General features: G+C 55.2%; 1 protein-coding gene across 4 annotated transcripts in view; it reads right to left on the bottom strand.

The window, feature by feature from the left end:
- TFDP1 (transcription factor Dp-1) overlaps positions 1 to 12161 on the bottom strand; it is a 59724-nt gene that overhangs the window by 34114 nt on the left and 13449 nt on the right. For all 4 annotated transcript variants that reach the window (XM_030813741.1, XM_030813740.1, XM_030813743.1 and 1 more), the window contains exon 3: positions 1345 to 1411. In XM_030813741.1, coding sequence (XP_030669601.1) covers positions 1345 to 1411 — 67 coding nt within the window. The remainder of the gene's footprint in view (positions 1 to 1344; positions 1412 to 12161) is intronic.

The raw sequence follows: 12161 nt of genomic DNA, 5'->3' as shown, positions 1-12161 counted from the left end.
CAGCAGGGAAGGACCTGCTTCAGCAGAAGAGCAGGGCCAGTCCCACCACCTCCCTCTGGCAGGGCCCGGGGACAGCAGGAGGCTGGGGAGGCTGCAGGCTGGCTCAGGTCACAAAGCCAAGTTCTCTCAAGGAAGAGACCAGAGCAGGACCTAGGGACGGGCCCCAAGGAGACACCTGGACCTGGCTCCACAGCACGCAGGGGTTGGAGGCAGATGGCACCATGGGCGCCCACACCAGCACTGGACAGAAAGGGACAGGTGGCAGGGCCAAGCCTCAGCAGAGAGCTGGGGGCCTGGTCACCACACTCCCACGCCCCAGAGCCACGGCAAACACTGAGAGGTCACTTACAAGGGTCACAATGTTAAGATTTAAAAAAGCTAATTTATATATGGGAATAATTAGAAAAATCTTAAGGTTCCTTCTAGGAACCTAAAACGGAAACACATCCAGGCCTCTGGGCTCCTCCCTGGGCTGATGCAACCACGTGGATGTTGCGACCAGAGCACTCAGTGGACCCACTAGGCTCTGCAGGCAAACAGGTCTTAGGACAAAGCAAGCTCTTCCACAAGCTTGTCTCCCAGGAATATCGCAACAAACCACAATGAACTGCCCTGTACACACTCCCAGATCCACACAGCACAGCCTCTCACGAGGGGCCAAGCGTCGCACATCAAAGCTTCTAAATGGCGTGCCCTGACCCAGCACAGGTAAGGGGTTTACCTGGGAAGGAACGAGGTGAGCACACGCATCTTCACGAATGTAAACCACAGCGCCACTCCGAGGTGTAAAATGGAAACTGCCAACCGTGGGACCCTGGAAGAGGCGGCTTCAACCTCTCCAGCTGACTTCCTCCCTGGATTCCCCAAGACAAGAAAAACGGCTCCTCCTCAAGAGCTAGTAAAATACACACGCGAAGCGTTAAACATGGCAAGTGCCTGCTTCGCAGAAGGCGTGCACCATGGCAGGCCCATCTTTCCGCCGACAGCACAGGTGAGGCCGGCCTCTGGAAGAGCCCAACACCATTGCTGAAACGTCATTATCTTTGGGTGGAGAGAAAACAAATTATCTTTATTTCTTCTTTACATTATTCTACCTTTTCTAAACTTTTGCAAATAGTACACATACCTTAGAATTCAAAATCCACAAAGCTACTGGTGTGTGTGCAGGCTGTGTTCTAAATGCTAGAAGGCTCCTACGCCCACCCTCCCGGGTTCCTGGAGCACAAAGGTGCTCATGCAGGAGATGCCATCATTAGCAAGAGGCTTCAACGTCAACAGCTTCATGAACACATGAAGCTTCACGCATTCATCAAAACAAGGTGTGTCCAGAACAGGTGCCCTTACCTTTTCCGGGACTAAGGTTCTGGTCTATGAAGACCTTGAGTTCTCCGTTGGCTTCAATTAGACCGGCCTGCGGAAAGCAACAAAACAATAATAAATACGACAGCTAAAAGGGCTACAAAACTAGGGGTGTTTAAAACCACCCTCAAGGGTTCTATCAACTAACGTCGTAAAATGGCAGAAGGGCCACAGTTAAGCAAGCAACTCCAGGAACTACCAGAAGAACGCCAGGTCCGGAGAAGGAATGTCACTATCACCATGGCACCTGCAGGGCCAAAACAGCACTGTCCACCAGGAATTAGCCATGACTTACAGAATCCACACAGTCTTGAAAAATCAAGATTGTAATGATAAGAAAATGTTCACAACAGAATGTTAAACACATTCTATTTAAGTGTGGCACAGGTAAGAGTACAGCCCACACGGCAAGGACACACATGTGATGGCACAGCCACACAGCGGGGGCACATGTGATGGCACAGCCACACAGCGGGGGCACATGTGATGGCACAGCCACACAGCAGGGGCACATGTGTGACACTACAGCCACACAGGAAGAATATACGTGCATGACAGTACAGCCACACGGTGGGGACACACACGTGACGGTACAGCCACACGGCAGGGGCACACGTGTGACAGTACAGCCACACAAAAGGGCACACGCATGACAGTACAGCCACACAGCAAGCACACACAAACGTGACGGTACAGCCACACGACAGAGGCACATGCGTGATGGTACAGCCACACAGGACACACACGCATAACGGTACAGCCACACAGCAGGGGCACACATGTGACAGTACAGCCACAGAAGGGGCACATGCATGACGGTACAGCCACGGCAGGGGCACATGCGTGACAGTACAGCCATACAGCAGGGGCACAAGCCTAATGGTACAGCCACACGGCAAGAGCACATGCATAATGGTACAGATACACGGCAGGAACACACACATAATGGTATAGCCACACAGCAAGACACATTAAGGGGGACTCCTATCAAATTGTCAACCTCATCCTGCTTCTCCAGAAAAGCCATGAAATCTTTTATTCTCTTCCTAGTCCCAACAAAATGTCAGTTCCCAGGGGCCGGGCTCTGCGAAGGAAAAGCCATCCCAAGAGGAGGCCTTGCTTGGAGGGGCGGCCTCTGGGAGTGGCGTGCTGGCAGCACAGGCGTGGCAGCCTGAGCGTGAGCAACACACGGCAGCATGCTTGAGTACCCAGGGTCCAAGGAGGCCACGCACCTCAGGCAGTGGGGCTGGGGGCGGCGACGGGGGCTGCTGTCTTCGCTGAGGGTAAAGGCACCCGAATGCACCCTTCCATAGACAACACCATGGAAACAAGGAGACGCCACGACCCCCTGGTGCCACCAGGTAACAGGGGACACAGGGGAGGCAGCCAAGACTCAAAGCCCAGCAAGGTGACCACTGCAAGACCATTTTCTGGGCATTTTCACAACTCCACTTCCCTACAGAAGATGAAGAAAGTCAGGGCTGCCCGTAAGCCTGACGACCACGGCAAGTTCACATCCTAGGACTCTAAAAAGACAGTCACGACTGCCGTTCCAACCGGGTCACCGCACTTTCTGAGTCTGGCTGTGCAGCAGGCACTGTCCCAGCCTTGGCTGTGGGACTTGCTGGGAGGTGGGTGGACGTCCCAGTGACCACCTGCACACAGAGCCAGGTGAGGTAGGATGTGCAGGAGGGGCTGCATCACACTGGCCACACCAAGGGGCTGGGATCAAGGCTCCACCACGCCTAAGGGCCCAAAGACGGCGTGTGACACAATCTCAAGGAAAAGAGCCGTGGAACAAGAACCTGACCACACTCAGGAGGCGCCTCTGAGGCCACCACACCTGACGCAGCACCGGCACAGGCCCCACAGAGGGCTACGCTGGCACAAACGTACGACACCAGGAAAAGCGTGACGCGTGGTCAACGATGGTGCCTGAAGGCCGGCGTGCATGGCTTTGTGCTGGCACCCATTAGTGTGTTACAGGTGTGAGACGCTAGACGTCCTGGTCACCATGAGGGCACTACCATCCAGGCCAGGTTGGTAAGGCCGAGACGTTAAGCCTGGGACAGAAAGGGCAGGAGGGTACGGCCAGTTAGAAAAAGGTGAGTGGGTCTGGACAGGTGGCTGAGCCAGGCACACACGGCCAAGTGGCTATGGTGGGCTAGAACCCACAGGAGATGAAGGCCAAGACACTGCAGCAAAGTAGGTAAGGTCAGGTGACTATGACCAAGGAGGTGAAAGCAAGCACACTGGGTAAGACTGAGAAGTTAAACATAAGGTGGGTCAGCCAGGAGAGAACAGCCAGGTGCCTAAGGCCAGAAGGTTAAGGCCAGGAAGTTATAGCCAGGAGGTTAAGGCCTGGTGGGTAAGGCCAGGAGGCAAGGGCCTCGGCCAGGGCTGGTCAGGCTTGGGCCCAGCTCGAGCATCTTGTGGGAGTGCAGCATGCTCCAGCCCCGTGTGCGTGGAGCTGGAGGAAGCCCTGCCGGGGGTCTGACGGAGCAAGTCCCAGCTGTGGAGGATGACCGCCCTCCCGCCTGCACAGCCAGGGCTGTGCCCAGTTCCCCTGCATGGCGTCTGCACTCCCAGCCACGGCCTGTGGCAACCGTGGTTCGGGCTCTGAAGCCGTTTTGCACCTCTGTCCCTGTCTATCGCCCTCCCTCACCAGGATGAGCAAATGAACGCCTGCTAAAAAGTACAGGGCCAGGGACTGGCGCTGGGCACGCACTGCCCAAGGTGGCACAGTGCCTTTTTTCTGTTGGCGGGGGCAGCCCGATGGGCAGAGACAGAGTGGGGGCTGCTCCTCCCCGTGCCTGCAGGGCATGTGGAAGGCCCCCAGAACAGCGGCTGCCTGCGGCCTCCATGAAATGCCAGCAAGTTGGGCCCCAACAGAAGAGCCCCGCCTAGGGCCACCATGCACTCAGCCACGGGCCTTGCCCGGCCAGGCCACCGCAATGCTCGTGTCTGTAAACGTTCCACCGCTGCTCACAGAAAACACTCTTCATGTGCACCAACACAGGCCCTGCGAGAACACCAACTGCCCCTGCCCAGGGGAGACCTCGGCAGCCGTAGGGGCTGTGGCACAGCTGGCCTGGATGTTTCTCACTCTGCCCCATCGACTCGGTGGTCAGCCCCGGCTGGGATGGGAACCCAGCAATCCCTAAGTAGCCCACGCCCAGGAAACCCAGGTCCAGGAAACCACTGCCCCCATCACCACCACCCACCGGCACAGCCCCTCCTTCCGGGCAGTGCTTCCTCCTCCCCAGCAGCTGCCCAGGGAGTTAACGGGCCAGGTTGTGGACCCGGGCGGCCCTTCCAGGAAGTCTGGGACGGGGTGAAGGGGCCAGTCTTTCTCCACCAGCCTCCATGTTGTGACATAAAGCTCTGGGGTAACTGCACGGCATGCGCAGCACACAGTGACGGCAGCCAATGAGGAGAGAACAAGGCGGACACATGGGCCAGTGTCGCACTGCTGACACAAGCGTGGCATCGTCTGTGGTCCCAACTGTGTCTGCCACAAGCATCATTTTGCTCCAGGAAAAACCCTTTCATTCCCCTTCCTTATGCAACTCATGCTTCTGAAAGTAGAAATAGCAGATAGCACTTCAAAATCCACAGCCTCGGCCTGCTGGTTCCACCAGCCACGTGCCTAGGTGTCGCCAGATCCCTGGCAAGCACCCGCAGCTCATGGCTGGCCCCTCTCCTCAGCTTTCTCCTGAAGCAGCTCTGGGCTCAGGAGGTGGGAGGGTGAATGACGCCCTGCGCTGTCTCAGCCGCAGCAACAGTGCTGCCACTGCCGCCTGCACGGCCACTGCCGCCTGCACGGCTCTGTCAGGGGCCAGCCTCCCTGCAGGGTGTCTGGCAGCATCCTCAGCCTTCACCCTGGGTGGGACAATCAGAATCATCTCCGGACACTGCAAAGCCACCCTCAGCTAAGAACCACAGACTCACAGGCATGACTTCTGGGGCTGCAGGGCCTTTAAAGCAGACCTCTCCAGAGCTGGCAGATGAATAAATGCACACCTGGCTACAGTCTCAACCTTAATTTCCAACTAGGAACATGAGGCTGTAAGACAGGAAATCTAACCTAAAAGGAAACCACACAGTGGGTTCCTGTGGCTGCCTGTAAGCGCCTGTCTTGGTGGGATGCGCTTACCCCACACTGAGTTTGACAAACACTGAAAATATTTCATAATACAATGTGTGTCAAAATCACAAGGGAAATGCAAACTCTCCTTTCCATAAAGGAAATTAGAAAACAAACCACTACCTAGACTGCCTCTGTTTACAGATCATCTGAAGAAGTCACACAAATGTTCTACAAACCAGCACTGGAGGCGGGTGAACTGGGGAGACGTGAGCGGGAGCAGGTGGCTGATGGCAGGGCTGGGGCACACAGCCTCCAGGAAGGCTGTGCGGCGTCTTCACCTGTGGTCCTCCTAATCCTGCTTGGGACGGTATTTGGAAGTGACTGGGCCACGAAGGCACAGCCTCCTGGATGGAGTATGTGCCCTGATAAAGGGGCTCCCTGGCCCTTCCACCAGGCGAGGGCACGGCAAGAAGATGCTATTTACCAGCCAAGCAGCGGCTCTCACCAGACACCAAACCTACCAGGACCTTGATAGTGGACTCCCAGGCTCCCAAGCTGTGAGCGGTGGATTCCTGTTGTTTACAAGCTGCCCAGTTCATGGTCATGGCATTCTTGTGACAGCAGCCCAAGCAACCAGAACAGGCTCTCCTGAAGACACCCACCACCGCGCTGCCTTTCCAACGGGCTCCCCTGCGGACACTCGCCACCGACCGCACCACCTTCCAACGGGCTCCCCTGCGGACACTCACCACCGCACCGCCTTCCCACAGGCTCCCCTGCGGACACTCGCCACCGACCGCCTTCCCACAGGCTCCCCTGCGGACACTCACCACCACTGCTTTTCCAACGGGCTCCCCTGCGGACACTCACCACCGCACCACCTTCGCCTCCCTGAACTGACTTCTGTGACCCCCAGGAGGATGGAAATAAGGGGCAACTTCTGAAGCTAGGTCACTCCCTGTCCTCTTGCAAAAGCTGGTGCCATGGTGTGAGGATACTCAAGCGGCCCTGAGGTGGTCCTGGTGCTGAGGGCTCCTCCTGCTACTGCTGCACGGGTGAGACATCTTGGAAGCAGACTCCCAGACCCTGGCCTTGAGGCCTGCAGAGCTGGGCAACATCTCAACTGCAACTGCATGAGACTCCAGGACAGAAGCACCCAATCGAGCCACTCCCAAACTCCTGACCCACAGCCGCTGTGTGGGAGAAGACAGCTTACTGTTGTTTTAAGCCACTATTTGTCTGTTTCACAGCAAGAGATAACTAATACACCAGTTAAAGAGTTTTCTCTAGAACATTAAAAAAAGTGATTCTTTTCATCAACCAGGTCGTCACTGAATTTATCTTTGAATGGATCTTGAACCCTGCATAAACGTAATTCCGCATGGAAAGCTCATTGGCACCATCAACCTGAAAAACGGGATCCCACTCAACATCAGCCTTTCAAAGCCGCAATCACTCTCTGACACCCACCCCTTTCCTGGAAGGTGACCTCCAAGGACAGGGAAGAATCTTATGACGACCCCCTTGACTGACGACAGGAAGAGTCGCAAGAACTAAGTGCAGCATCGTCCCTGAAAAAGACAGTGATGATGCCATGATTTAATTCCCATTTGCCATCAAACACAATGCCCCGCTGAGGCTCCACACAGCCACGAGGAAGCTCAGCCAGCCACGTCCAGTCCAAAACCTACCAACAGCTTGCAGTTCACGACTCGCTGCTGCCCACCTTTACAAAGACCACAACCTCCCCACGTGGGCTCCACCTCGCTCCGGGGACGGGGCCCGTGCACAGCAGTAAACACGCAGACCCTCAGCCTCCATTCCTGCCCGAAACAACAGCACCAGACCCCTGGTGTAACGTGAGAACGTTTAGAACCCTGTATGTGGGGTGACCACCCGTCCTGGTTGGCCTGGAACAAAGAGGGGCTCCTAGGACACAGAACTACTAGGGGTCCCGCCACGCAGGTCCCAGGCTGGCTGTAAACGAGGGCTGCTAAGTGGGACCTGTTAACAGGAACACCAGCCGAGGTCTGTCCGCTCAGTGTTCCTGTCAACAGGATGCACAAGGGGTGCACGCTGGCCTGCTGCGCAACGGCAAAGTGGCCTCGGCACAAGTCCCCAGTCTCCAGGCTAGGGGCCAGCTGGGGCCTTGCTAGCTCCCATCTCAAACTCAGCACCTGAATAGGCAACCCCATGTGAGCCACACAGGATCCAAGGCCACAGCCTCCCGTGTTCTGCCCTTAGGGGTGTGGGCGTGAGTCTGGGTCTCCACTGACACTTTAGAACTTACTAAGACAGACCCAATTATAGCCTCTGTGATTTTTTAATATGAAGTCATTCTTATGGATTGATATTCAGTAGATACTATAAGACCACAATTACCAGCTTGAGCATGTAAGGAGCTGTAGGAAAGACCCTCATGTGGGTCTTCCTTGCATTTCCTGTGGGCTGTGACCCACAGAAACTCAGTTAACAAGCACCAAAACAAAAATGGTTTCATTTGCCTTTTTTTTTTTTTTTTTTGAGACAGGCTCTTACTCTGTCACCCATGCTAGGATGCAGTGGTAAGATCTCAGCTCACTGCAGCCTTGACCTTCCCAGCTCAAGCCATCCTCCCACTTCAGCCTCCAAAGTAGCTGGGACAGGGATGCACCCCATGCCTGGCTAATTTTTTTTTTATTTGTAGTAGAGACGAGGTCTCATTATGTTGCCCAGGCTGGTCTCGAACTCCTGGGCTGAAGCAAGCGTAAGCTACCACACCTGGCCCAGCTTTGTGTTTTTAACATATTGCGGAAATTGCTATTAATTTTAAGACATGTGCACTGGATTTATTTTCCTGTTAAATCTTCATACTCAAGATGCAACCCTATCCCCCAGTAAGGACACCTCAAGGTGCTAAACACATTAACATATAAGCCAACAGCAAAGGTGCTCCTTGGCTAAAACTAACCTTAGTTTCTATTAGAAAAATTATATTCAACTATATTTGTGTTTGTAGTTCATGGAGATTAACAGGTGATTATTCTCTTCTGTCTTAGACAAAACCGTACTATGAGTAGCAACAATAACAGCAAAACACAGGTTCCTAAAACACGCCATGCTGCTAGAAAAAGCTGAACCAATTGAAAATGAGAGCTATAAAAGATGACGTCACCAGTGCCCACTTTGTGACAGGGTCTACGAATGTGACTCATTTCCATGCCAGGCCTAAAAGGGGGCCTATCACTGCCGTCATCTTTAAAACACACAGGTGACCACAGTTCTCACAACCTGGAGCTGCACTCGCCTGGCCCGGATGGAGGCGCTGCCCGGGCCCTCAACGCCTTCCTCTTTGCCAGCCAGCACCCGCCAGGGTGTGTCCAGGGGGCTCCTCCCCTGGGGACACACAAGCCCTAGAGACCCAGGAGGGTGCGAGGGCATGAAGAGGACTCTCCCTTACACTCGAAGGCCCGTGAGGGGGTCAGCAAGCAACACACAGCAGCCAGGTGGGGCATACACCCGGACTCCGCACTGTCTCATCCCTCTGCCCTGCTCTTCTCTGCACTTTCTAATCTACTGAACAATTTACTATTTCCATTGCTAACGGCTCCCCGCTACAGTGTAAACCAGGCTTATCCGACCTGTGTCCTGCAGGCTCCATGTGGCCCAGGACACCTTTGAATGCAGCCCAACATAAATTTGTAAATTTTATGAGATTTTTTTTTTTTTTTTTTTTTTTAGCTCAGCTATTGTTAGTGTTACTCTATTTTATGTGGCCCAAGACAATTCTTCTTCTTCCAATGTGGCCCAGGGAAGACAAAAGATTTGACACCCCTGGCATCAACTCTGTGAAGCAGGAATTTTGCCTGGTAAGAAAATGGCCCAGCAGGGGCCCTGCAGTCCCAACATCACAGGTTCACAAGCCAGGCCCAGGGGAGGGCTGGAGAGAGGGACGCCAGGGCCGCACACTTCTCAGGGGGGACCCTGCAAATGATTCAGGATTGAGGGTCATCCAGTCTCTGTCACAGCCGCTCAACTCTGCCTACGCAACGGCCACAAAAGTGTCAAGGAACAATCTTAATTTCAAAAGCAGAGCTGAGAAGAAAGTGACCCAGCTGCACTGGGGGATCCCCCTGAGGACTGGAGTGGCCTGCGCCAGACCCCAGGGCAAAAAACACTTGCACTGCACATTAAACTGCATAATGAATGAAGAGACCTGGGGAAGAGGCCACTCTATAAACAGCAGCTGGGATGGGCCCCGCCTGCTACCAGGGCCCTCCTGGCCCCAGCATGGGACTCCTGCACAGAACTCTCTCCACTCCTCCTTTGACTCGTGTGGAGAACTCCGTCCGCTCCCCGCTTGATTCCTGCAGGTAACTCCAGCCACTCCTCCCTCGAATCCTGCGGAGAACTCTCTCCATCCGCTCCTCCCTTGACTCCTGCAGGTAACTCCGTCCACTCCTCCCTCGAATCCTGCGGAGAACTCTCTCCATCTGCTCCTCCCTTGACTCCTGCAGAGAACTCTGTCTGCTCCTCCCTTGACTCCTGCAGGTAACTCCGTCCGCTCCCCCATTGGCTCCTGCGGGTAACTCTGTCCGCTCCTCCCTCAACTCTCTCTGCTCCTTCCTTTTGGCTGTTGGGTTGACCACCACAAATAGCCGGCACCTTCCACCCACCTGGCCACAGGCCCTTCCTCTGGGGCTGGGCCTGGGACCCCAGCCTGGAGCTCCCAGGAGCCCTCCTGGACCCTGGAGAGCACACCTGGGAACAAACACAACCCCAGAGCTCAGGGAACGACCTCCGGCAGCCCCAGCCACCCCTTCCAGTACCCTGGCCCTGCAGGGGCCCCCACATGGGCTGCCCTGCCCTGCTCCCACCAAGCACCAGAGCCTGGTGAGCGTGAGGGTGGCCTCAAGAGACTGACTCTGACCTTGCTGGCTCACCCTGAGGAAGCCAGCAGCGAGCTGCCCTACGCAGGGGCCCACACGGCAAAGTACAAGAACACACCCCACCAGCAGTCCACAAGGAGCGGGATCCCACCAACAGCCCACAAGGAGCGGGATCCCACCAGCAGTCCACAAGGAGCGGGATCCCACCAGCAGTCCACAAGGAGCGGGATCCCACCAGCAGCCAGGCGAGTTAATTTGAAAGTGGTTCCGCCTGGACCAACTCAGGGCACCACAGGCCAGGGCCGCCTGGGACAGGCTGGATGGGGACCTGGGCTCCTAGCAGGCACTAAGAGGCAACAGACGCTGCTGGTTCAAGTTGCTAAGGCCAGGCAGGAGATGCTGGGTGACCGCCAGGCCCAGCCCTTCTCAGCTACAGAGGCCAACACCTCCCCACCTCGGGGAAGAAGAGATGGTGCCACCACAGAGGAGGGATGCAGCAGAAAAGAACCTCGCATCTGGAGAAGATCCAGGACAGCACAAAGGCTCATCTCATGAACATGCTCCGAGTGAGCAAAAGCATCAAGTGGGAAGAGCAGGAGGGTTCTCTCATGGTCCTGGAGCCCCACGTGCGAGGATTCTCTCTCACGGTCCTGGGTTCTCTCTTGCAGTCCTGAGTTCTCTCTCATGGTCCTGGAGCCCTACGTGCAAGGATTCTCTCTCACGGTCCTGGGTCCTGGGTTCTCTCTTGCAGTCCTGAGTTCTCTATCGCGGTCCTGGAGCCCTACGTGAGGGTTCTCTTTCACAGTCCTGGAGCCCTATGTACAAGGATTCTCTCTCATGGTTCTGGGTTCTCTCTCGCGGTCTTGGAGCCCTACGTGGGAGGGTTGTGTCTCATGGTCCTGGAGCCCTAAGTGCAAGGGTTCTCTCTCACGGTCCTGGGTTCTCTCTCACGGTCCTGGGTTCTCTCTCACGGTCCTGGGGCCCTAAGTGCAAGGGTTCTCTCTCACGGTCCTGGGTTCTCTCTCACGGTCCTGGGTTCTCTCTCACGGTCCTGGGTTCTCTCTCACGGTCCTGGGTTCTCTCTTGTGGTCCTGGAGCCCTAAGTGCAAGGGTTCTCTCTCACGGTCCTGGGTTCTCTCTCACGGTCCTGGGTTCTCTCTCACGGTCCTGGGTTCTCTCTTGTGGTCCTGGAGCCCTAAGTGCAAGGATTCTCTCTCACGGTCTTGGAGGTGGAAGCGGGAGGTCAGGGCAGAGCCAGCTTCCAGGCTGCACCTACTACCTCCTCCTTGGGTCTCACAAGGTGGGAAAAGGGCAGGCTCGCCCTGGGGACTGGCTATAAGGACACTGATCCAACGGGGCAGCGGGGGCTACACCCATGTGCCCTCACTCAATCCTAGTCACTCCCAAAGGCCCCAACACCCAACACCTTTGAGGATTTCGAAGGATGAACGTTCAGCCAGGGCAGCAACAGGGTGGCCTAAGTGAGGGCGCGTCAGCGAGACCAGACTCCAGCAGCCGCGGAAAGGGGGCGAGTCTCCAATGCAAACAAACTTTCCAAATTTGAGACAACTTGAGAAATCTAAATGCTGCCTATGTGACAATAAGAGTGAATGACTATCTCTGAGAGACATATGTCAGAATATTTAATAACTACTTAATGATCACCCTGGCCAGGCAGGGAGTCACCCAGGTCCGTGACAGGGACGAGGCACCAGCACAATCTCTCTCCTTTGTGTGTGTCTGAAACGTTTCACAAACTTTTTAGAATTATCTCTGCTTATATTTACTGATGTGAAAAAAAAAACCTAGGACAAACTGTTGAGTAAAAAATAGCAGTGAACAAA

This window comes from Nomascus leucogenys, chromosome 5 (assembly GCF_006542625.1).
Source record: "Nomascus leucogenys isolate Asia chromosome 5, Asia_NLE_v1, whole genome shotgun sequence".
In the NCBI taxonomy this organism is placed as follows: domain Eukaryota; kingdom Metazoa; phylum Chordata; class Mammalia; order Primates; family Hylobatidae; genus Nomascus; species Nomascus leucogenys.
This window is presented reverse-complemented; position numbering and strand designations above follow the sequence as displayed.